General features: G+C 35.0%; 2 protein-coding genes and 1 non-coding gene across 4 annotated transcripts; 2 read left to right on the plus strand and 1 right to left on the minus strand.

The window, feature by feature from the left end:
- The first annotated feature begins 69 nt into the window (after positions 1-69).
- TRNAS-AGA (transfer RNA serine (anticodon AGA)) lies at positions 70-151 on the plus strand. Its single transcript has one exon. It is a non-coding gene; the product is annotated as a tRNA-Ser (tRNA).
- A 2,349-nt stretch (positions 152-2,500) lies between these two features.
- On the plus strand, positions 2,501-7,484 carry LOC105156245 (SEC12-like protein 2). Its single transcript, XM_011072321.3, has 10 exons — positions 2,501-2,811; positions 3,397-3,491; positions 4,058-4,208; positions 4,996-5,087; positions 5,204-5,300; positions 5,640-5,715; positions 5,800-5,920; positions 6,157-6,273; positions 6,362-6,429; positions 7,181-7,484. Exons 1-10 carry the CDS (start codon positions 2,557-2,559, stop codon positions 7,255-7,257), a joined length of 1,149 nt encoding a protein of 382 aa, XP_011070623.1. The 5' UTR covers positions 2,501-2,556; the 3' UTR covers positions 7,258-7,484.
- A 346-nt stretch (positions 7,485-7,830) lies between these two features.
- On the minus strand, positions 7,831-22,812 carry LOC105156246 (P-loop containing nucleoside triphosphate hydrolases superfamily protein). 2 transcript variants are annotated; one of them, XM_011072322.3, is made up of 26 exons: positions 22,532-22,811; positions 21,897-22,009; positions 21,637-21,763; positions 20,919-21,017; positions 20,783-20,851; positions 20,506-20,640; positions 20,356-20,424; positions 20,099-20,154; positions 19,819-19,978; positions 18,627-18,791; positions 17,713-17,797; positions 16,736-16,969; positions 16,519-16,613; positions 16,359-16,401; positions 13,917-14,074; positions 13,097-13,207; positions 12,549-12,617; positions 12,316-12,459; positions 11,818-11,892; positions 11,567-11,743; positions 11,397-11,482; positions 11,124-11,178; positions 10,520-10,645; positions 9,827-9,940; positions 8,442-8,558; positions 7,831-8,303 (listed from the first exon to the last, which is right to left on the minus strand). In XM_011072322.3, the coding sequence occupies exons 1-26, from the start codon at positions 22,646-22,648 to the stop codon at positions 8,238-8,240; spliced, it is 2,865 nt and encodes a 954-aa protein (XP_011070624.1). In that variant the 5' UTR covers positions 22,649-22,811; the 3' UTR covers positions 7,831-8,237. The 2 variants fall into 2 exon arrangements, with proteins under 2 accessions (XP_011070624.1, XP_088734091.1); XM_088877965.1 differs by lacking the exon at positions 7,831-8,303 and having other exon boundaries at positions 8,454-8,582; positions 22,532-22,812.
- Between the last annotated feature and the right edge of the window lie 360 nt (positions 22,813-23,172).

Here is a 23,172-nt window from a genome sequence, read left to right on the forward strand (position 1 = left end):
GTGTGAGGTGAGTAGCGGAACTTCTTCCTATGGATTCTCAAGAATATTGCATAGATGATGAACAACAAGGTGGTCGTGCCGGAGTGGTTATCGGGCATGACTAGAAATCATGTGGGCTCTGCCCGCGCAGGTTCGAATCCTGCCGACCACGAGTTTTGCCGTTTTCCTCTTCAGCTTGTTTTACAATTTGTTTCCGTGGCTCCTTCCATATTCTTTATTTGTTCTCCTTTTTCTCCCGTCAAATTTAAAAGAAGGGTTCGAGCAGTACAGTTAAATTTATTTGAAACATTTTATAAATTTTTATATTTTATAATAAAATATTTTAAATTTTTTAGAAGTATTCAATCTTATTTTGAAATAATTATTTAGAGTATTTGGATAAGTGATATGTTAGAGTTTATCAATCTATTAAATTCAAAATCATATCAATAAAAAAAACAAATATTTTTGCATTGAGTGGAAAAATATTAATTATATGAGAGTGAAATAGAGACTAACAAATGCATGAGGGTGTTTTTGTCTATGGGATATTATAACTAAAGATTTTAAATGATTTTATAAAAAAAGATGAATTGAGCTTAAAGAACTTATAAGATATTAAACATCTTATTTTGAAAATTTCAGATCGTCCCAACTAACGATCCGTGGATTAGCAAGGGCATCCTGATTGCTACTCGTAGAATTGAGAATGAAGTTTTCATTCTATACATGCCAGATCATGAATTAGTAACTGCATCCAATTTTCAAAAAAATCCCAATTATGTCGAACTTTCCATTTTTTGAATGGAATAGGATCAAGATCAAACCTTCTTCCATGATATTTACATAAGGTTCCTCTTTAAAAAAGTTCCCGAGAGGACTTAGTTGATCCCTCGTTAGTGAAAAAAAAGTGACTAAATTGTCTTATAAAATTTATAAGTTTTCAAATATTTTATAAAATATTTTGAAATGTTTATAAATATGAAGTCAAACACCCTCTTTATTTACAATAGAGACGATGGAGCGAGAACCTAGGATATTCAAGTTTATTAATATTCATTTTGAATTGTTTTTCTATAGATTTCAAATTCACTCGACTTTTTAATAATTTCAAAATTTATTTGGTAATTTCATCACTAGATGCAAATTTGTGGATCCAAATATAATCATATTGTCTTATATTTTCATTGACGGCAAGCCAAAATATTGTGCAATTGAATATTTTGAAAAATTATAATACACGTTGCTTCAAATACCCAAATTCGTCTAATAAATACTTTATCATGATAGCTCAACATAAAAAGTATCTTTTAGTCGTACAACACCTCTAACTCAATTTACTTGACTTTTGGCGTTCTCACAATTTAAATTAAAAAATAATTAATTTAAATTAAATTTGAATATAAAATGAGATGAGTCTAAAATTATAATTATAATGCAATTTAATAAAATAAATAACATACTAGATCGAAATCGAATTTGACTTGTTTAGCTCGAACAAGTCATATTGAATTGAGGATTTTATATATAGGGATAATTATACCTTCCTTCTATTAAGTTTTGTATAATTTAGACGTTTACCTTTTATCATTTAAAAAATTATATATAGTATTATTGATATTTGTTTTTATTCGATAAATAGATCAAAATTTATGAAAAATTGCCAATACACACAAAAATTAAATAAGAATTTATATTTTTGTCCGATTAACCTACTTTTGGCTACTCTTATAAAAGTAAAGATGTACTTCCTCATATGTACTAAAATGTATAAGGGTAGTTTAATAAAAAAAATTGTTTGACCCGTAATAAGTTAGTAATAAATAAACCGATGTTAACTATGAATTTTTATTCTTTTCTATTTTTGCCAATTTCACAAAATTCAATAAATTTTGACTGATATAGTAATTTATTTGTTAGAGAAAAACGAGCATAATAAAAACCAAAAAACGAGCATAATGAATACCCAAATACAATTTGTCAACCCACAATAGATTTATATGTAATAACATCAAACTTCAAGGAAAAATGATGTAATTTTCCTTATATGTAACTTAAATCACAAATATATCTATACGTTATTTAGATTATGTATATAAGCATTATTAGATTTAATTCGTTATTTTATACTTTTTACACATTATATGTATCGTCGTTGTTGTTATTATTATTTTTATTACTAATTTTTTAAAAAATTATTAATATCATTTTTATTTTTAAATATTAATTATGTACTTATATCAATATCTCTATAAATGGAATATTTCATAAATTTAAATTATATATTAATATAACAAAAAATAATATAAATACTCATTTATTTTTTTCTCGTTAAAATGAAATGAATTAAAAACCAGACGTCAGCCAACGCTTTAAAATAAAAATTAAAACCATGAAAATGCAATTTCACCATCCTGGAATTACCAAATTGCCCGGAGGATCCGGATTCGGGAGATTGTCTAACCCGGGTGTTCCCCGACCCGCATCTCTCAACAGGGTGGGGATGTAAATTAGCAGTCTGCGTTGTCAGTGCACTCAGATCACAAGACAAAACGACGCTCGAGTGTGGAGAGCGAGATGGGGAAGGGCAACAAAAGCGAAGACGAATCGAGCTGCCAGAAGTACGGCGTCCCACTCTACGGCGCAGCGTGGGTTCCACCCGCTGCCGCCGTGAAGGAAGATAGCGCTGCCGAATCGGAAACTCCCGCTTCCGACACTGTGAACCGCCACGTCGTCCTAGCCGGAGGTGGCGGAGAAGGCCACAGCGGAATACCGAACGCCATCCTCCTCTCAGCCTTTGATTTTGAATCCAATTCCTTATCTGATCAGCCTGTGAGCTTTACTGTCAATGATTTACACGCACATATACGTGTGCGTGTGTATCAATCCTTTTATATATATATATGAAAACCGCTTCATGTAATGTTTATTGTTTTAATTTTTTGTTATCGTAGCTTTGAGGTTGATTCGTAATTTGGGGAAAATGTATAGCTATCTTTGTGTCAAGTGTGGGCTTTTGTTCTGATCAAATGAAATGAAGGCTGAAGCTACTGCTTTATGAGTTGCTCTAACATTTTCATTCTAGATTTTTAGTACAAAGAACCTTAGGCGATATTTTGGTGGTAAGTTGTTTTATATAAATCTTATAAAAAGTAAAGGAAGATTTATAGCTATTGTTGTTGAAATCATCAATTATTATTGTTCTGTTTTCGAGATAAGAATACATATAATTTGGGATGAAGCACATTGCTTTACACTTGCGTCTAAATCTTGTGATGGTAAAATGCAGGTGAAAGATCTAACAAGTTCTTTTAGTTATTTGCTAGAAATGTTGTATGTGTGTGTGCATGCCCGTATTTTCTTTCTTGCTTTTTCTTTTTCAGCTAACTACAAAGTCATCCTTTTTCATTGTATAAGGTGGCAAAACATGGAACCGCTAGCGATCTGCCATACAGAATTGCCGTGCATCCTGGAGGAGAAGGTGTTATTTGTTCATTTCCCAAAAGCTGCAGGTATTCAACCCCAATCATGCTAACTAATGTGATACTGATATCTCAGCATAGGATTTTATCTTTATTGGACCTAGAGGATCAAATAGGAAAAGTTCGAAGTTGTAAGTGGAGTAGTTTTTAGTATTTTTATTCTAACTTCATGATGGTGAAAATTTTGTCTTTACAGATTGTTTTATTGTTTTAGTAAGTGTTTTCTTTTTGTAACCTTTTCGATTCCTTTCTATGCCTGATTGTCGGAATGGGCCATGAGTTAAGGATGCTTAGAAATTCTATTGATGGCACAAAACACACGTTTTCTTATTATTGGACCTGTGTCCAGCTGCCTGTTCTTGCAGTAAGTGCTAAAATAGTTAATAACTCTGTGCAGCCAAAAGTCTAGTCGAAAGGCTTTTTATTGCTTATCATCTGAAAATATTTACTTTGCTTTGTAACTGCTAATCTGTAAAAATAATACTAAATCTTTTGGTTGACCGTTGGCATGAGAATTCTGTTGCATTTACTTTCGTTCACCTGAGTTAACGCTGACTCTTTTGTTATAATCTTACATTCATGGGTTTACCTTATAGATGGTTTGAATGGGAGTCAGACACAAGCACAGATAAGCATACTTTGAGTTTGAAACGATCTGAGAAAGTCCTTGAGCAATTGGAAGATGTTGGACAACAATTGGCTATGACCTTCAATGATGACGGAAGTTTGCTTGCTGTGGGTGGTGAGGTAAAAGAAATATGTAGAATAGGTTGCATGATCGTTACTCAGCTCAGGCTATGTTTACAACTGGGTTTCACCTGCATTATGATGGATCATTACTGCAATTGAAATTTTATGTCACTACTGTATGGATCTACTGGAAGTTTAAGATACTTTGAAAGTAAAATTCTAGTGATTATTTTGGTTTCCTGGGGCATGTGTTCAGTGAGAGTGGGAGGCTGTCTTACCTTTGCCAGAGCAAGAATATGTTTGGAACTTTAAAGTAACTGGTGAAATCAGATAGTTTTTACCATATGATGTGTGCATGTGCTTTATGATCTTTAAGTGTAAATCCATTTTGCACTTATGTATCTTTACACCTCTGGAAGCATTTCTTGGGCGAGTTGTCAGATTATATTCTGGTGCATGGTAGCACATCTTATGAAGGACTGAAAGTTCATTCTTCTATAAGGGTGCGGCCATTTCTTAATTATGGTCAGGAATTCCTTGCTGGCACATCTTTGTAAAGAATCAAAATTAGCTTGTACATAATGGATTCTTTTGCAGGTTTCTCTTATTCTCATGAGATTCTGAGTTTTGTTCCTCCCCTACGAAATATACAGGATATTTTTCTAGGAGTCATTTATACACTGGACGAAATAGGATTTAGCTTCCTTTATGTTTACCTGTTCAGGGAATTTGGAAAAAGGAATTAAAAGCCTCCTCTTTATACAAGCAGAACTTCGTACTTGCATATGTCGTTATTGTGTTGTTGGTGGTGTTGTTTTAATTATCCTACATTGGTGCAGTACAGGATGGCAAGTTAAGGGTTTTTAAGTGGCCAGCAATGGAAAGTACTCTCAGTGAGGCCAAAGCTCATAATTCTGTGAAGGATTTAGATTTCAGGTTCTCTGTAAGATTGCTGCATCATTTAACGCACTGATTGCTGTTCAAAGCTAGGAAGCAACCTTTTATACAAAAACTAAAGTGCTCATTCAATTGCCTTTGGTTGTCTCATGCAGCCCTGATGCGAAGTTTCTTGTCTCTGTTGGAAGTGGTCCAGGAAGAATTTGGAATGTTGCAACATCAACATCTGTAGCTTCTCTACCAAAGGAAAATGTAATTTTTTCTTAAGATCTTGGGCCTTGTAAAATACTTTCTGTTGGTAGTATCATAAAAGCATCTGCTCTTGTTGGGTTCTGATTGGTGAACTGGTTTACGAACAATTGCTTTTCTGATTTCTGATTGCTTCTAGTTGAGTGGGCATGTAGGTTTCACAATATGGTTCATAGAGAACTTCTGACTTTTTTCTGTTCTGTAACTTTCCATAATACATTTTGGGTAATAAACTTAGTGAATCAGCTGAAAATTGAAAATGATGTGTTTGTTTGTAATGGGTGATAACCTGTTATACCACCCCAATTTTTTCTGTCCTTTAATTTCTTTTACCTGCTGCAGGATGAGATTTTTGGCTTTTGTCGATTCTCACGGACTACTGACACAGATCAGGTTCTGTATATAACAGCAATGCGAGGTTAGTATGTTCTAGCAACATAATTTTCTATACAAAGTAAATAATTCTCAAATAGTGCTTACCATTTCTGTGCTACATCCATAGATAAAGGTGGTAGTATCTTGAAGTGGAACACTACTTCATGGAAAAGGATAAGTTCAACACACGTTGTCCGGGATCCAGTTTCTGCTTTTAATGTGTCACCTGATGGAAAACTCCTTGCAATGTAAGAATATGATATTAACTTTTTCCTTTCTTTATCCTTTCGAGGCCAACTATTTGGGATTGCCAACTATTTTTGAGCTCTGACTGCCTGAGCAAGTTTGAGCACCTGATGTGGCTATGTTCCTCATTTCTCACCTAGGCTCTCAGCCACGCTCATGACAAAAACTCATATGATGATATCTTCAGCATACTTCTAACTCCTTCAATTAACTTTACCATCTACAACTGATGTTGCAGAGGAACAATTCAAGGGGACATTTTTATTATTAGTTCTGCCAGTATGCGGTTGCAGACTGTTGTCAGAAAAGCACATCTTGGCCTTGTAACAGCTTTAGCATTTTCACGAGATTCAAGGTTGTGAATTCTTGTACATTTCTTCACACCGTTCAAGTAATCTTGCATGCCTAAGTATAAGTGACGCCCAAATATGTGGTTTCAACAGGGCTCTGGTGTCTGCATCCCTAGACTCAAGTGCAAGAGTGACTTTGATCAAGGATAAGAAGAAAGATGGTATGGACTCTCTTGTCTTTCATACATGCAAAAATAAGATTAGCAATTGCCTTGTGTTTGTTAGCGAACAGCTGAATGCACCTCAGGCAACCAGCACGAGTATTTCGCTATGTATGCCTCATGACTTACAGTCTACCTGTGACAGTCAAATTGTTAAATTTCCTTCCTACCATTTAATCCATGGCATCACCTAACAGCAATGAACAAGTTACACAAATTTGTACATGATATTCAGATAGTTGCAAGTTAAGAAGGAAAAGATCTCTTCACAACTAATGCAGGCTGACATTTAGTTAAGAGGCTGCTTTTGTTGGTTAGGAAGCGGGGGATTTTTTCTGTGTGAATTTCTCAATTGCCCCTGCAAGTGTACAACAGTGAAAAGCTAAATTTATTAAAGCGTACTTCTAGCAAATTCTTGCTTGCAGTTGCGTAAAGATTTTCGTATATTTTCTCCTTGGGGTTCGACATTTTATAAACCTGGCAATTTCTTTAGATAAAGCACAATGCACCTGCCACGTTTCTCAAATTTGTTTTAGCATCCACTCTAGTGCTGCTAAATAGTTGCTCTAAAAGGAGGCTGAGTCTGGAATTTACAATTGCCCAGATTTTGAACTAGTTTTGATTAAGTTAGAATGAAATTTTAACAAGTTCAGTAATTAGAGGATGTAAGCATGGATACTTTCACAAAGTACCCTTTTGTGTATATCAAGAAGCTGTTTTCCTTTTGCTCATCGTGTCATATGATTTGCAGGAATGAGCGTGTGGATCATTCTACTCATCATTTTACTGGCTGTAGCTGTATATTATGTGACAAGCAAGAAACCATAGATATTGCAATGGATTTGTGTAGCCTGTCTTGCAAGTTACTGGAGATCTCTTATTACTAAACTACTATTTAAAGGTCTTATCATCGAAAGTGTCAACAGTACTTACAAATTCAAAATGTATACAATAATACTCCATGTTTACAGATTCTAATTCAGATCCTCATGGCCATTCTTGTATTTGATAGAAATGATTGCAAGTGCTATTGAACCCATTTCTTCTGCGGCTCAGTACTATCAACTAATGATGTATTAAAACCACACAGCAAACAAATGATGCAAGTTACAGAGTGACTGAACATGAATCGTCTCTCATTTGGGAGTTGTGCATGCCGTGCATTGTATTAGGAATCACAACATATGACTGAACGGCCAAATATATATTTTTTTGCAAGATTGGAAATACCTAATTGCTGTTCTGGGTATGCTGCGATCGTGAAACTTTAGAATTTTGTACTCTTGAATGCTTCACATACATATTTTTGTTGCTGTTTCTTCTTAATGGCTGCTTTATATGCATTTTTGCTCTTAATTAAGCAAGAGGTGGCTTATAAGGCGAGAAGAAATTAAAGCATGATTGTTGCACCCAGAGAAGATTTCAGTTGGTCATCATTCACAATTGAAGGCATTGTTTAACGTGGATCTCCAGTTAAATCAATATGGCCAAAATGTGACAGTAAATAATACATGGCCAGAAAAGGTGATATCAGTCTGTATAAACTCTAATCTACATGAGCACTATTATAAAACAATGCAGGCAACAAAGCTCGTCTATGCCAGATTCAATTCCTTCTTGAAAGAAGCTTTGAGGGTTAGAAGTATATATGGTAAACTTTTTGGTTGTCAGAGAGAATTGAGAACTCGTAGTTGAATGGTCGCTGTGAGTGAACAGAACATGTGTTTTGACTATTGTCCTATAGCCTTCGATGTCTTTTCCGTATGTGGATTCCAGACTTCGAATCTATAAACTTCAATGCACACAACTTACTGGCGCTTCCTCTGGTAGAGTGAGTACCCAACAAATGCAGACATTAAAAATGTCCAAAGCACCTACACCAGCAAGTTCAAGTTGAATTCCTTTCGACAAGATTGATACTCTTCTTTCTAAAGCAAAAGCAAGAACAAAAAAGGATGCTGCAACTCCCACATGAAAAGATAGGAGCATTTAAAGAAGAGTTAAGGGAATACAGTATTAATTGCGTGCCATCTTTCAAGACGTTTAATCCTTGATTGCATATCTTCAATTACACCTTCCAATGGAGAAGCTTCTCGACTTGGTGATGACTCTGAAGCTGAACTGCTACCCTGTTCAGCACCATAATATCACACCTGAAATGAGTTACAAAATGTCCTATGTTTTGTTGTCTTACTGTCCTTACCACCTTGAATTTTTCACATAATTGCATATGATCCTAATTTACACATAGAACACTCTTCACGTTCATAAACACCATTATGAAAACAAATACATGGTCCTCAGCAAAATTGAAGTTCATGTTTCAAGTTGCAGATGCTTTGGATCAATATAAACATGGAGCAAATATGTCATTGACAGTTGGAGCTGAACTTTCAACTTTGTTATCTTTCTTCATCTATGAAAGGCTTTTTCTGCTAGAAGTGACTTACACTAACCATAGTTCCAAATGAGAAGCACCTTCAAGCCTAGGACCGGTGAAGCTATCATTCTTCACATAGAAATGATCCTAGCAATAATTTATAATGCCCAGATCCTCTTCTCTGTAATAGAAATGAACTAACACTATCCCCTTTGTGATGATAACAAGCAGGCAGCAAGCCGAGGATTATCAGTTCAATCGCTAGGTAAAAAGAAAACAAGAGCATTGCTGCACCGCACTGACATCTTACTCAGGGCATAATATTTTGTGGTTGACGATGCCGGAGTTCAGATTATGTCTATCCACAACCATAGTATGTATGTATATAATATATCTATTGTGTCTCTATCTACCTATTACAATAGTTTGAATGGGCTAAGAGGTTTCTCTCATTTTTTGATTTAACAAAATTATCATTATAATTATGTTACTTCTGTTTAATGGCTTTTATGTAAATTAATATTAGTATTATCTAACACTTAATTTTGATAATGTTTTGAATTAATAAATATATCAATTGAACTTGGGCAAGATTGTAATAAGGTTATTAAAAAAGTTGATTGAATTGTTTCAATTAGATTTTAAAATTATTGAATTCATGCAAATTAATTTTCTAAGTACAAATCTTGATTATATTTAATCTAAACCTAAATATTTTATCTATATGTCTATATATAAGCACATCTGTATACACTATCATAAGAGTATGAACCATAATGTTTTAATAATCATTTAATCATCACATGGATTAATAACTATTCTATTTCTGTATCTCTTCTAATCATCATTCTCCAGCAAAATAAATATATATTAAATCTTTTACTTTTGTTCCTTTATTTCTTAAAATCTAATTAAATATTAATAATTTGAATTAAGAAAAATTATAGTATAAAACAAGTGTAAATGCCAAACAAATATATATTTATATTATCTAAGGATGAAAAAAGTTGAGCACACCTGAGATTGTATATATTCAACAAGTTCTTGCAATCTTGCAGCTTGCTGAGAATGGATCCCGCTTGAACTCCTTTCTACCGCAGGTAACCTTTCTATAATTATCTCAAGATAACTCTGACATAGTAAGGAAAAGAGTTATACTTCTAAAAATTGAGAAAACTGGTCGCATGCTAATTGAGCCAAGCACCACTATGAAGCACTACAATAAGTAAATATTAAAAAAGGGGTAAGATTTGGTGGTAATATACGTAGACCCCATAGTTTTAATAATTATATTTGTTTGCTTCTATCTAACAAATAAATCCTTTCGTTGATCAAAATTCACCGAATTTGCTAATATTAACAAAAAAATCTGTATTCACCCTCGATTGACTTATTACAGGTCAAATATGACCGAATGACCCTCATACTTCTTCACGCGGCAATACATGTGAGGAAATATATCTTCACCATCATAAGAGTAGTTTAGTCTGAAAAAAAATAATTTGACCTGCAATAAGTCATACGTCAATTTTCATTTAGTTGTATCAACAAATTCAGTTAATTTTCACTAATTGAGAGACTTATTTATTAGATGAAGGTAAACCTCAAGGGTTTTAGATGTAATTTCCCGAACAACTGGAAGTCTACGCATAATTACACCAAACCTTAGGGAAGAGGAGTGTATAATTCCCTAAAAAAATGGTATAGAACCTTTGTGGTATATGAACCATCCAGCTTGAGAGTCGAGCCAGCAGCTACTACTGTTTCTTTATTAACCCCCTTAATTTGAAGGTAAGGACTTGGGACATCTTGTAAATGATCGATCTCGATAAGAATCTAAAAGAACACAGAAGGAAGAAAATGAGAAACTGTTTCGATACTTTAGGCCAAAACAATTTCCAGGAACAAGGAATTAAAATTAGAAAGTAAGCATTTTGCAGATGCAGTATGAACAAGGTTTTGTGTTAAGTTTCATTTGCCCAAAATATGGAATATATTTTGAAGGGTTAGTTTAAAAAAATTATATTTCGGGTCATAAGCCTATATTTTGATACTTCCGAAAAAGGCAGCAACCTTCTATTGAAAAAGGAGAACAAAATAAAGAAAAACACAAGACACATGAAAGAAATATTTTAACAAACAGGAGCAGGAGCAGAATACAGTGACTTCTCTAGCAGAAGACTAGTATGAACATAATAAACCAACTTTTCTCTGGAAAGCCATAACGGTAAAGAAATATTGCCCATAGGTAGTCAAATTAAAGTAACAATTCCCATTTTTGAGACAAAAGATATGCCGATAAAAGATATATTACCTTTCCATCCTGGTAAATATATGCACATGCTTCAATATATGCAACAGCTTGATACCTGAAGAAAAAATCACAGAGATATAACATAAAATATCAACAAGAAAGAGAGAAACATGGTATAAAGGACCAGCGTGGAGCATTATCTGTTAATCCTATTATATGACAAGCTGACAAAATCATAAAAACGGTTATGGAATCGGAGCTCACGAGAAGACTACACATAGATTACGGATAGAGTAAGACACACTACTGCTTTTACAGAACATTTTGACATACCCAAGATTAAGCAGGCCTGCTACTGTACTGATGCTGATATCAAAATCCACTTTTGGCTGAATAATAAAGTTTCCTTCTCTAATAGGCTTCACAAGAGAGAGGGTGGGTCATGGGATACAAAGAATCAATAAGCATCAAACTGTGTTGAAAACAAAAGGTAGAAAACAAACCTCTCGGATCAGCAAAGCAAATCTACCCTCACATATTCTGACTCTTATACAATCACTCTCTGTTAGCTGTCCGTTACCAGGGGTTCCAGGCAATCTTAGATATATGTCAATGAAATTCTGAACTGAACTGCATATCTTAGTTGGATCAAGAACTTTCAGGATGTCTTGGTAAGCAACCTGTGAATAGAATTATGGCCGTCAAACAAGAAACACAGAAAAATCCAGCATAAGACAAGACAGAAAGAACTTACTTGCTTGTTACTTTTCAACACAAACAACGAGCTCTCAGGTGAAAGCACCGGGTCAAAGTCATTTCTGATCTTCAGCTGCATCAGAGGGAATGCGCTCACAAAATAACTAGAAGCTACTGTAGAACTGATTGATAAAAGCTTTAATTGTCTTCCTCTTTTAATATATCAAAACCTTTGCTGACAAAAGAAGAATCTCTACCAAAATATTTTCTGGAGTTCTTGACAGTTAGCGTTTAGCTTATAATGTGATGAGTGTGAGTGCATGCATTACTGTGATCGACTGCACGTGAGTGCATGAGATATTCTAGAGTTGAGTATGAGATCTTCCTCGAGAATATTGAACACTTTTTGGCATGTGCAGCAAATAATTTCCAGGAGGTAGTAAAATTCAAATCAACTAGCATGAGGCTCCATTCTACACTCTTGCAATGGCCACTGCATGATTAAAGTGATTCAAATTTTGCCAAATCAAAATATAAAATGCAACAAGAAACTAACATGAGCTTCAACAAGATGTGGTTCAATGTGTTGCTGGAACATTGGAAACACAGTCATCATAATTTCATTTTGGGACATGAAGCATCCAACTTTACTTTTGTCTCTTTGAACCCGAGAAATAAGATGTGAATGGACTCCTCCAACCTGTTTCATGACATGCATAATTACTTTCAAATTGACAAGATTGATCAAAGAGTAAAAGTGATGAAGTACAATATCTCTGTCACACTTACAACAGCAATCCATAAGTCCAGAGGTTTTCTGATGTCAGGATGCAAAGCATAAACACCTTCAAAAATTACCTGGCCAAGACAAGCAGGGCCAATTTCTTCAGACCAGTTTGATAAAAATAAAACCAGGTTTAATTGTAACCCTGTAAAGATTTAGCACATTCAGATAATACATTGACCATATATGATAATGAAATTACAGATGAATAACTGGTTCTACATCCTTAGATCCTATCTACCAGATGTAATCAGATTTATCCAATGTAGCTTTCAAGCAGAGTTGTTTCCAGTGATTTGGAAGGAATTAGATGACATGATGCTGTGAGCTTTAGCATCTAGTTTTTCCTTGGAAGAAATATGTTAGTGACTGAATTCAGAAGTTGCAAAAAATCACTGGATCATGTATTTTTCAATACTAGCCACCAGGAGGATAACTCATTTTAGTTTTTACTTATATATGAGCCAAATGTCTTCAGTCCTAATAAGGCAAAAGAGTGTATTTGATCATAAAATATAACACCACAAAGTAGCAAAATGATTTGATGTCATACCACACCACAATCTTCAGATACTTCAAGCTCTTTGAAACCACTACGAGCACCAGTCTCCAGGTCAAACACAGGTACCTTCGTTCTCCGGCAATTTTTTATATCATTAATGTTCTGCAATGGCCAGGATGACAATTCAGTTAATAAATGAGGAAAAGATCCTAGAAGCAAGGAACTAAGGTCTAGTCCACTACCAACATCCATCAGAAACATTTCTCCATCTAATGCTTCTATACTTCTCATCTTGAAACAAGTTTTATAACATAAAGACATAAAGTACTGGCGAAGAACTACTGAAAGCCAGTTACACCATATGACACTGAGAATATTCACATTACAAGATCCTCTCTACTACTGCTCCAGACATGAAGAATTGCAATTAAACACTCCTGAGGCTTTTCCAGGAAATACACAACATACACACATACATACATATATGTACGTTGATAGAGAGAAACAGTAAGCCAAGGCAAGGCCCAAACTGCCATTAAGAACATGTCCATGATTAAGAGTGTATGACAGTTAATCCTAAGGTTCCTATCTGCTTCAAGTCTATCCACTAGCCAAATAGAAGTTGCTTCAGAGTACATACTCAAAAAAATCAATGTGTTCAATGTAAGTATCAAGACACAGCACTGAAGTAAAGACATATATAATGGGTTATTTTACATGTATATATATAGGAGCAAGTATAACCTAAGTTTCATAATTCATGCATCTATCGTCTCTACCTCATATACAGGCAATTTCTTCAAAACCTTTTGATAATAATATATAAAATAGAAAACATAGGATGGAAAATAAATTAAAATAAAATGCATACTTTTGACAGTAAAGCCAGATCAAGAGAGCTGAAGTCATCGTACTTAAAATCCTTCATTTGTTCAGATTTGTAGTAGCTTTCAAGGGAAATGACTTCACAACCAACAATATTTGCCATCTTACGAGCCAAACTCGTTTTTCCCGATCCACTTGGACCTCCTAAAACAAGATTAGGAGGAGAAATGGTTATTATAAGAAACAAGAGTATCAAAAAACAAACTGCTGAATTCAGCGATAGGACATGTAAAACCCTTCAGATTAAAAAAAAAGTAGTAGTCTATAAACAATTGTTGATCCAGAAGCTCACTGGCTCACTATATGCAAAGTCAAAGACACGAGCAGGGGGGAGTGCGGAGTGTGGTTACAGCTCTTCAAGAGCAAACTATAATGACATTGCTCCGGAAATAGAGCACCACCATTATGCCGACAAGAAACGAACATCATAAACCATGAATATGGAACAGCTTCAGGCCAGTTCTTTTGCAATGAATAAATAAAGGCTTCTCCTTTCAGAGCCCTCATTCACACACACTTCCTCACCTCATAGTCAAAGAAGTCCCCTGGCCTCCTAATTATTATATTGATTCCATCAATTACTTCTCAACCTCATAATATATCAACCTCTTAGATAACATTTAGGAAACAATACAATTTCTTATCATCTTCCATTCAACCACCCTAATTGCCCAGTGCCCAGAAAACCTTCTTCTGGAGTAGAGCATCATTAACTGACTTAAAAAACATGTCCAGTTATCACGCCTTTTAATTTTCTAGCAAGCTTTTAGCAGTTTCTCTTTTGCAAAAATAAATTAGTAAATAAAGGCTTCTCCTTTCACAGCCCTCACTCAAACTTCTCCTCACCTCATAGTCAAAGAAGCCCCCTGGTTTTCTAAATATTATATTGATTTCATCAATGACTTCTCTTGCATCTATAATATATCTACTCTTATCATCTTCCATTCAACCACCCTAATTGCCCAGTGCCCAGAAAACCTTCTTCTGGAGTAGAGCATAATTAACTGACTTAAAAAACATGTCCCAGTTATCACGCCTTTTAATTTTCTAGCAAGCTTTTAGCAGTTTCTCTTTTGCAAAAATAAATTAGTAATTCAGAGCCCTCACTCAAACTTCTCCTCGCCTCATAGTCAAAGAAGCCCCCTGGTTTTCTAAATATTATATTGATTTCATCAATGACTTCTCTTGCATCTATAATATATCTACTCTTAGATAACATTTAGGTAACGATACAATTTCTTATCATCTTCCATTCAACCACCCTCATTGCCCAGTGCCCAGAAACCTTCTTCTCGAGTAGGATTTTCCTGCAGTATGTGCAAATTTCTGGTTCTGTACTGAACATGAGACTTGGTGCCATGGGATTTGAATGATATGTAACCATTTCCTCTCTGAAAAAAGGATGAGACTGACCCTAGTCCAAGCTAATTCAATATATAAGGAGAAATATATTGTTAGTAAGAAAACATGCCAAAAAGAGGCCTAGGATATAAAGAATGACAAAATGAGTGAGAATGAAATGATAAGCATTCTGATAAATGCAACTAGAAATATAGTACACACTTTCTATAGCTTTAGATTATCTCATAATCCAGCGGAACCATCTTAAAATGCCATTTTTCACTAGTTGTTCTTTGTTTTATCAATTTGCAAGTTTGACGTATGCCCTGAATAAACAGTAGAAAACATGGCACCGAATTCCTTTGCAGGTGAAGGAAACATCATAGAACCCCTTACCAGAAGTCTTAATAATAATAACTCCATCAATATAAAGAATTCATTTCAGTGCGGTTGAAATACTTTCAACAACAGCTGATGATGAATAAGACGAGATTCAACCATCAATTAATATCTAAACAAAAATGATTGGAACGCCAAAATAGAGGAAACACCGGCTTGGGAGCCATTAAATGGCATTTTTAGTGCAAAGAAAAGTTTATTTGAAAACACTATATTTCTTGCCGGAGAAGACAAAATAAATACGATCACATCATTTATGTAACTCAATCACATATAAATAACTTTAAACCCTACTTTTCATAATGCTTTGCCTGATTGAGAATATGCTCTAAACTGAAGGATGGCATAATGCAATTGCATACTTCTCTGTCTAAGAATTTAATTGTTCTCATGGCCATCTAAGTACCCAAAAGCATCACAAGATCTACTATTTCAGAATTTGGAAAGAAACAGAGCTTCTAACATTTTACTCACCTGATAGAATAAAAATGTGAAAAGCTAAACTAGAAATATTAAAAGGAACTGTTCATAAACTGCCTAAAAACTCTGGGTTTCTATTTTTCATGCAAAATACTTTACTTCAATGCAATTCTTTAAAGGTTGGGCTACACACTTTTCTTCGACTCAATTCAGTAAGCATTTAATTGCTGCAACTATTTGGTGTGCCGGGAGAGAGAGTTCCTCTTACCAATTCCAACTATGACCGGAAGTCCCTTATTTTCCAGCAGAGCCTGAAATAGTTATATATAAATTCAAGTTTGTGCTCATTACAGATTTTGGCAGACTATGAACTCAAACTAAACTAGTACAAGAAGCAAACAAATCCCATGATTTACAAGAAAACTTACTTGTATTGCTTGTACAGCAAGAAGCAGTCCTCTATCTAAGTCATATGATTCAGGCATTGGAGCAAGCTGCAGTGAGTCCCTGGAAGATGGAGAACCTGTGGTTGTTTTATGAGAATAATCGAGCAATAGGGGATAAACCATAAATAGATTCACCTATATATTTTATTTCACTTGTACAGACATTTTAAGGCACCCAACTACTACAAAAAGGACATACCAGCAGCAGATCCCCCCGATAGGAGTGGATCTGGTGAGATAAAATGCCATGTTGCTAGGACAGGTTCCATTTTAGACTTGGTCGGTGACCGAGTCCATGGCTGAGACAAATCATCAATCCGGTTCACCAGGTTGGGAGTTATACGAAGTGGCTTTGGAGCTGCAATCAACTTTTCTTGAGTAGTAGCCGGGGATGCATTAGACAAAAGTGGAGGTGTGTTGAGCCTTGGAACACCTGAAACTTGGATAAATCTATTAGAAAGAGAAATGGCTGATAATTATGTATACTTGATCATAGGATGCAGAAAATATCACAATTTAGAATTTCTCCATATGAACCACTAGCTGGGATAGACAACTAAATTGCTAAACTATCTGATCATCCACTTTTGTGTCATTTTTAACCCCTTGGTGACCATCTCTATATAGTAGTGTCAACAACTGAGTTGACCCCAACAAGGTAGTGGCCAAGCTTGATTTGGTTATTAAACTTGAGTTCACACACAAGCTTTGATCAAGTTGACTGATGACAGGAATCAAACTCAAGCAACTTGCTATCTTCCATATTTAGAGTATCTTAACTAATTAAATGGATCTTGAGACGGGCTTTCATGAGAAAATGTGATCAAGTTTGGTTGTCATGCTTAATGAACCACACCTGTAACTCTAGCGTCAATCTTAAACCAAGTTCGAGTAACTCAGTGGTTTTCCAGTGTCTCTCTCCCATCAACCAAAACATGGTTGCAATGTTACACAGAGTATAGACAAAGCTGGTACCAAACAAATTAAGAACCTAACTAGTTTAAACCAAATTAAGAACCAGTCCTTACCATTTAATCCTCAAATTCTACATTCAATTCCTAACATTAGTGGCACACAAGTTAGCCTTTTTTCGTGACATGACAAACAAAACAGAAGAAACCTAAAAAGAAAGCAAGGATAGGATATATATGCATGCAGGTAGATATAAGTTCAAACCTTGTCTCTCAAGGATCATCTCGAGATATGATTTAGTGATCCACGGTCCAGTGATACCCAGCCTTGATGATTCCATACCAACTACCTACAGAAGAGATTGACTGCATCAAACATAGTTCAACTCCACAGTTGTCCTGGTTATTAAGGGACTCACCAGCAATTCCAACTTCTGCTATTTAATATGCCATGTGAAACCGAAAAGGCATAACCAAAGTGTATATTGTGTTGATCAACTAAAGTATAGTGAAGCACATGGATTAGCAAGATCTAATAAACCAATGAGCTCTACGGACCACAAATTTGAGTGTCAAGTGACGAACTATAAAAGTTACATAGAGCCATGAGGAACCACAATGATAGGCAGTAACAGCCAATACAGGCCAGTCTAACGAAGTAATACATAAAGACATAAAGAAAAATTGTGATCCCATGTGATTTTGTAACTTTTAGAGGAAGGATAATGGTAAACAAATTATTTGAGCAAAATGTAATGTACAAAAATAGTAGGCAAAAGAAAGACATCTTCACTATCTTGTCACTGATGAGAATAGGATGAAGTGCGTGATTTAATTGACTTTACTGGGAAGGCCTTAAGACAGTCGTTGACTTGCAACAAGCATCTATCTCCATATGTTGGAAAATATTTTACCAGCTATCTCATTGATAGCTCATATTAATCATTCTTGAGAAAGCAATAGCAAGAGAAACAATATAAGATAGAAATGAAGAAGCATCAGAAAATCTGAATACAACCATTTTTCAAGAACTTTGCACATCAGCACATACTCACACCAAAATTCCCAAAATTGTGAAGAGAAACACTGATAGATAAAGAAAAACTTCCAAAGATTGTCCTGTTCGGCTATATAAATTCAGGAATATTATAATTCTTAAAGAAGGAGAAAAGGCCATACTTTTCTATTTGTGCCCCTGAGCACCATGTAGGTCTCTCCAAGAGTATCAATTGTTTCCAAGGACACTGAGAGATTGCCATCAATAACTGAGGTTGACGCCCTTTTATAACTGACCACCACTGTATATCCCAAGGCCAGTAAACCACCCAGAGTCATCCGGCCAACCTGAGATACCATCATGCAAAATATAAGTAATGGAGATATTTCAAAAATCACCAAGAGATCTTTAAAAATTGAATTAGGGGAAAGTAGTATTAAGCATATTACCGTTTGTTTATTTATTCTTAAAATACAACTGAGACTCACAAACAACAAGGAAAAGAAAAGAAAAGAATAAAGAATAAAGCACATTAAGCGCTTTGTATTGACAAATATCAGTACTCCTCAATCCTGCAACCAAACTCAGTGCATTCAGGCCTCTGGCTACAGAACTTCCCAGTTATCTTTGATAGTTTAGGCTGATAAAATTATTCTCAATTAAAGCCTATTTTAGTTGACTGGGAAAGTTAAAAAAAATTAACCATGCCATGAGGAAATTCTGGGAGTCAGTGCAGTAAGTAACTCCACATTCATTAACTACAGTTACTTTATCGTGGAGATTGCCGAGTAAAACCAACCACTCAACAAATTAGGAAGAACTACCCTCCCACAAGCTGCACTGGTTGGGTTCTTTTCTTACAATTAAAATACTTCGATATTACTAATGCAGTTCCTTCAGAATAGATAGATGGAACTTTTTAACTTCTGTTTTCCAAATTTTTCTCCAATATATGGATAGTGCAGAAAGAGAGAGGATATGTGTCTGTATGCTTTAGAATATTTTCTGAGGAAAACTACATGGTAAAGAAAAATAGTAAAAAGTACACAAAGAAGAGTATAGACATGTAGCAAGGAAGTGCATCCATTGTTCCACAAAGTGGTACATTTCATCCCAGATGCATGGATTGCAAGCGCAATGTACAGTTACAAGGATTGGGACTTCTTCCAACTTCAATTACCAAAAGGCTTTGTTCAATCTTATTCCCTGATCTCTCTCCCACACACCAACAAACAAAATATACTTTTTAGACATTCAAAAGTTCTTTGATAAACAGCAACATGATTGGTGCTGAACTTAATCATGTTTTTTGTCAAAAATCCTGACACTTTCTGAGAATAGGAAGGAACATAATCACAAGTGGAACTGTTTTACCTCAAATTCAGCTCTTGGCCGGATGATATAATTTTTATCAACAATCCTCTGATCACCCAAGGAGAGATAGTATTTGATACCAGATTGGCGCACCTTGATCCAATCATTTATTCGAGCTTCTTCACTTGCAGAAGGTGGTCTCAAGTACATCTCAATAAAACTTGAAGCAAAAATCCACAAGCTCAGATTCTACTAACATAAAGAAAGTGACAAATGAAATAGCAATTAACCATCTTCATGGACAATAAAGGTGGTAAACTTCCGTCGATTGAAAACTTACTTGTCAACCTGTGTTTCCTTTCCATGAAAAATGTAGGCAGCAAGCCCACTTTGAGACTGCAGTTGACAATGAATCCCAAATTAAGAAGGTTTCGGAAGATGAATAAACAAGTAATAAATTTACTGAGATATATGTTTCAAAACCTAAACTTAAAGATTTTGGATAAAGAATACTTTTTCTCCACAAATTCGAAAATTGTGTACAAAATTGTCATTGTTTGCAAGAACCCATCCTGTGAGCAGCAAATCCTGACATACCTCACTTTTGCATTTGAGCTTGTAAATTGGCTCTCTAAATGATGAAACAAAGCTGTTGTTAATTCTGATCTACATAGAAATGAAGCTAATCAAGAATAAGAAGAATAGTAACCATACAAACTTAGGATACCAGGATAACTTAATGCTAACCTGAGCATGGTGAAGATCAGGCTCGATATGTTTTCTGAAAAGTGGGAAAATGCTGTCTATCAGGTAGTCCAATGAACACGACTCTCCAATATCGTATTGCACTTTGGAAAGTAAACTAAAATGAACACCACCAACCTGATTTCGCCATAGATATGGAAATTTAATCAAACCCATAGAAGCACTTGTTTTACTAGAACGCAAATAATATAGCAGAAGAATAGTGATAACTGGTGATTAAAATATACAGAAAAATTGATAGAAGATCTATAAGAGTTACCACAGCAACTCGTATGTCTAACAAAGAGCGTAGTTTTGCGTGCAGGGCATAAGTACCATCAACTATAACCTACAGTCAAAACATGGAGAATCAGAATCAATAGGTTTAGCAAAACAGCAACTACAAGCACACGTACCACCCCAGATGAAATGCTTTTTATAGCATTTGAACCAATACGTCTTCTTCCTTGAAAATCAAACACTGGGGATAATGTATCACGGCCATTTGTCAAGTCCTATTCAAAGAAAATACGTAGTTACGAGATGCGTATTACTCAATCTGAATGGCGTAAATGTTCCACAGCTCATTATGTTTTGCATAGGTATCCTGTATCCAAACATGAAATAAGGATTGACCCAGTGGTCAAATGGCACTCATGGGTCCGGCTTGTGGTGTGTGCCCTAGGGCAACACAGTGGTAAATTGTCTTGAAGTGCCAAGAGGCATTTCTCATATGCTAGGGGCACAAAAGGCCACTTGGCAGTTGGCATATGGTTCAAAGATGGGTAGAATCAAAATTTATTTTTGCCAATTTCAGAATGTCCATAGGAAACTTTGTTACCAAGATTTCTTAGACAATCATAGTTTTTTATTAATTTGATAGCCTACTTTTTTAAATTAATAAAATTATCTCGTACCATCTTTGCAGATGAAAACTCTGGGCTTAAGACTCATCCAAACTTCGCCTTTTCAACAACGGTTTCACAATGGTCTATTTCAAGACTCTATACAATCAAGTATCTAACAAAGATAATCAATAGTGCATCAATATATGTTTCTCCGATTCAGGGCATCAACAAATATTTTGGCACAGTTGTTACAAAGAAAATGCACATGAAAAAGACAAAAGCATACCTCGAGATTCTGCACAAGAAGATCGAAATCTATTGAATCCAAATCATGTCCATCATCAACTCCAGTACGATAGTTCTCCATTGAGATAACAGTGCAACCAATTACAGAGGCTACCTTTTCAGCTAAGCTTCAAGAACCATAATACACATTTTGAGTATAAGACAACCCACAAAGTAGACAATCCTCGAGCTTCTAGGAAAACCCATCAAGAATTAATATTGAAATTGAAAAAACTAAAAGTAGGTAACCATGACAATGACCTCGATTTTCCTGATCCACTTGGACCTCCAATTCCAACAGTGACCACACCATCCTTTTTTGACCTAAGTTCTTGAATAGATTTCACCAGCAAGTAGTATCCATGATCAAAAGACTGCAAAATCACAAGGTTCATCAATCTCATAGAACTAAAGACTATTGCACATAGTATACCAACTTCAAATATGGATGCCATCACCCACATCAGAACCCCTTGGCTCCTTTCTTCAAACAATATAAAATAAAAACAATCAACAGAACAATTAAAAAAAAAAAGAATGAAAAGAAAGGAAAAGAAATAAAGAAAAACCTTTGCAGAACTAATTGCACCGGTATTCATATAATTAGAGTTAAATGCAGATTTACAGATAATCATAACTATAATGAGACCATCGACAACAATGTTTTAGCAATAAAACTCCAACTCTAAATTTCCACAACAACTTCATCCATAACGAACCAACACTAGCGCAAAGCACATTCAATCACGCGTACTCAACTCCCGGAACTACTCCAGGGTTTCATAATTAAACTACTACTAAGCATAGAACCCTTTTTCTCAATCATTCAACGTTTCTGAACAAATAGAATTGGCAGAAAGGAAAACCGGAAAACCCCAAATAAGAAGGGTGCATACCACATGTAGGGGTAGAGCCTGGAGAATGGATGAAGAAGAGGAAGAAGTCGAAGGCTGCTGTTGGTAGAAATCACGCCCACCTTCTTGAAATACTCGCTGCACCACCTGATCATCCATCGATTATTCCCCCACCCAAAATTGTAGCTTCCCTTCTCCCAAAATGAATAATTCAATTATTCGACTGATCGCCCTTGATGGAATTTGGAGTAATCGGAAAGAGAACCCAGATGGGTTTTGCTTTCCGGGGGAATATCTGTAGAGATTTGTTGCCTAATTCTAATTTCAGCCTTTTATTCTTTTCTTTCCACCAAAGGGTAAACCTCTTGCTAGTTGTTACAGCTCTGCACCTCCCAACGGTAATATTTTCTTACTGCAACGGTCACATTCTTTAGAAAATTATTTAAATAATATATAAAAAATGAAAATTATAAAAATAGAGTTCTTTGAGAATTTTTGAAAAAATAGGCCAAGCCGGTATTTTTTTTTTTTTTTATGTTCGCTGGGCAGTTCTTTGTCTGTTTTTTTTTTAATTTTATAATTTTTTTAACTAATAAAGTAGTTCCAATATTAATTAATAATAAAATTGATATTTTTATTAATATTATATACAAAAAATTGATCATAATTATATTGTGTGATTT

Source organism: Sesamum indicum, linkage group LG2, assembly GCF_026168435.1.
Source record: "Sesamum indicum cultivar Baizhima isolate 11 linkage group LG2, ASM2616843v1, whole genome shotgun sequence".
NCBI classification, from domain to species: domain Eukaryota; kingdom Viridiplantae; phylum Streptophyta; class Magnoliopsida; order Lamiales; family Pedaliaceae; genus Sesamum; species Sesamum indicum.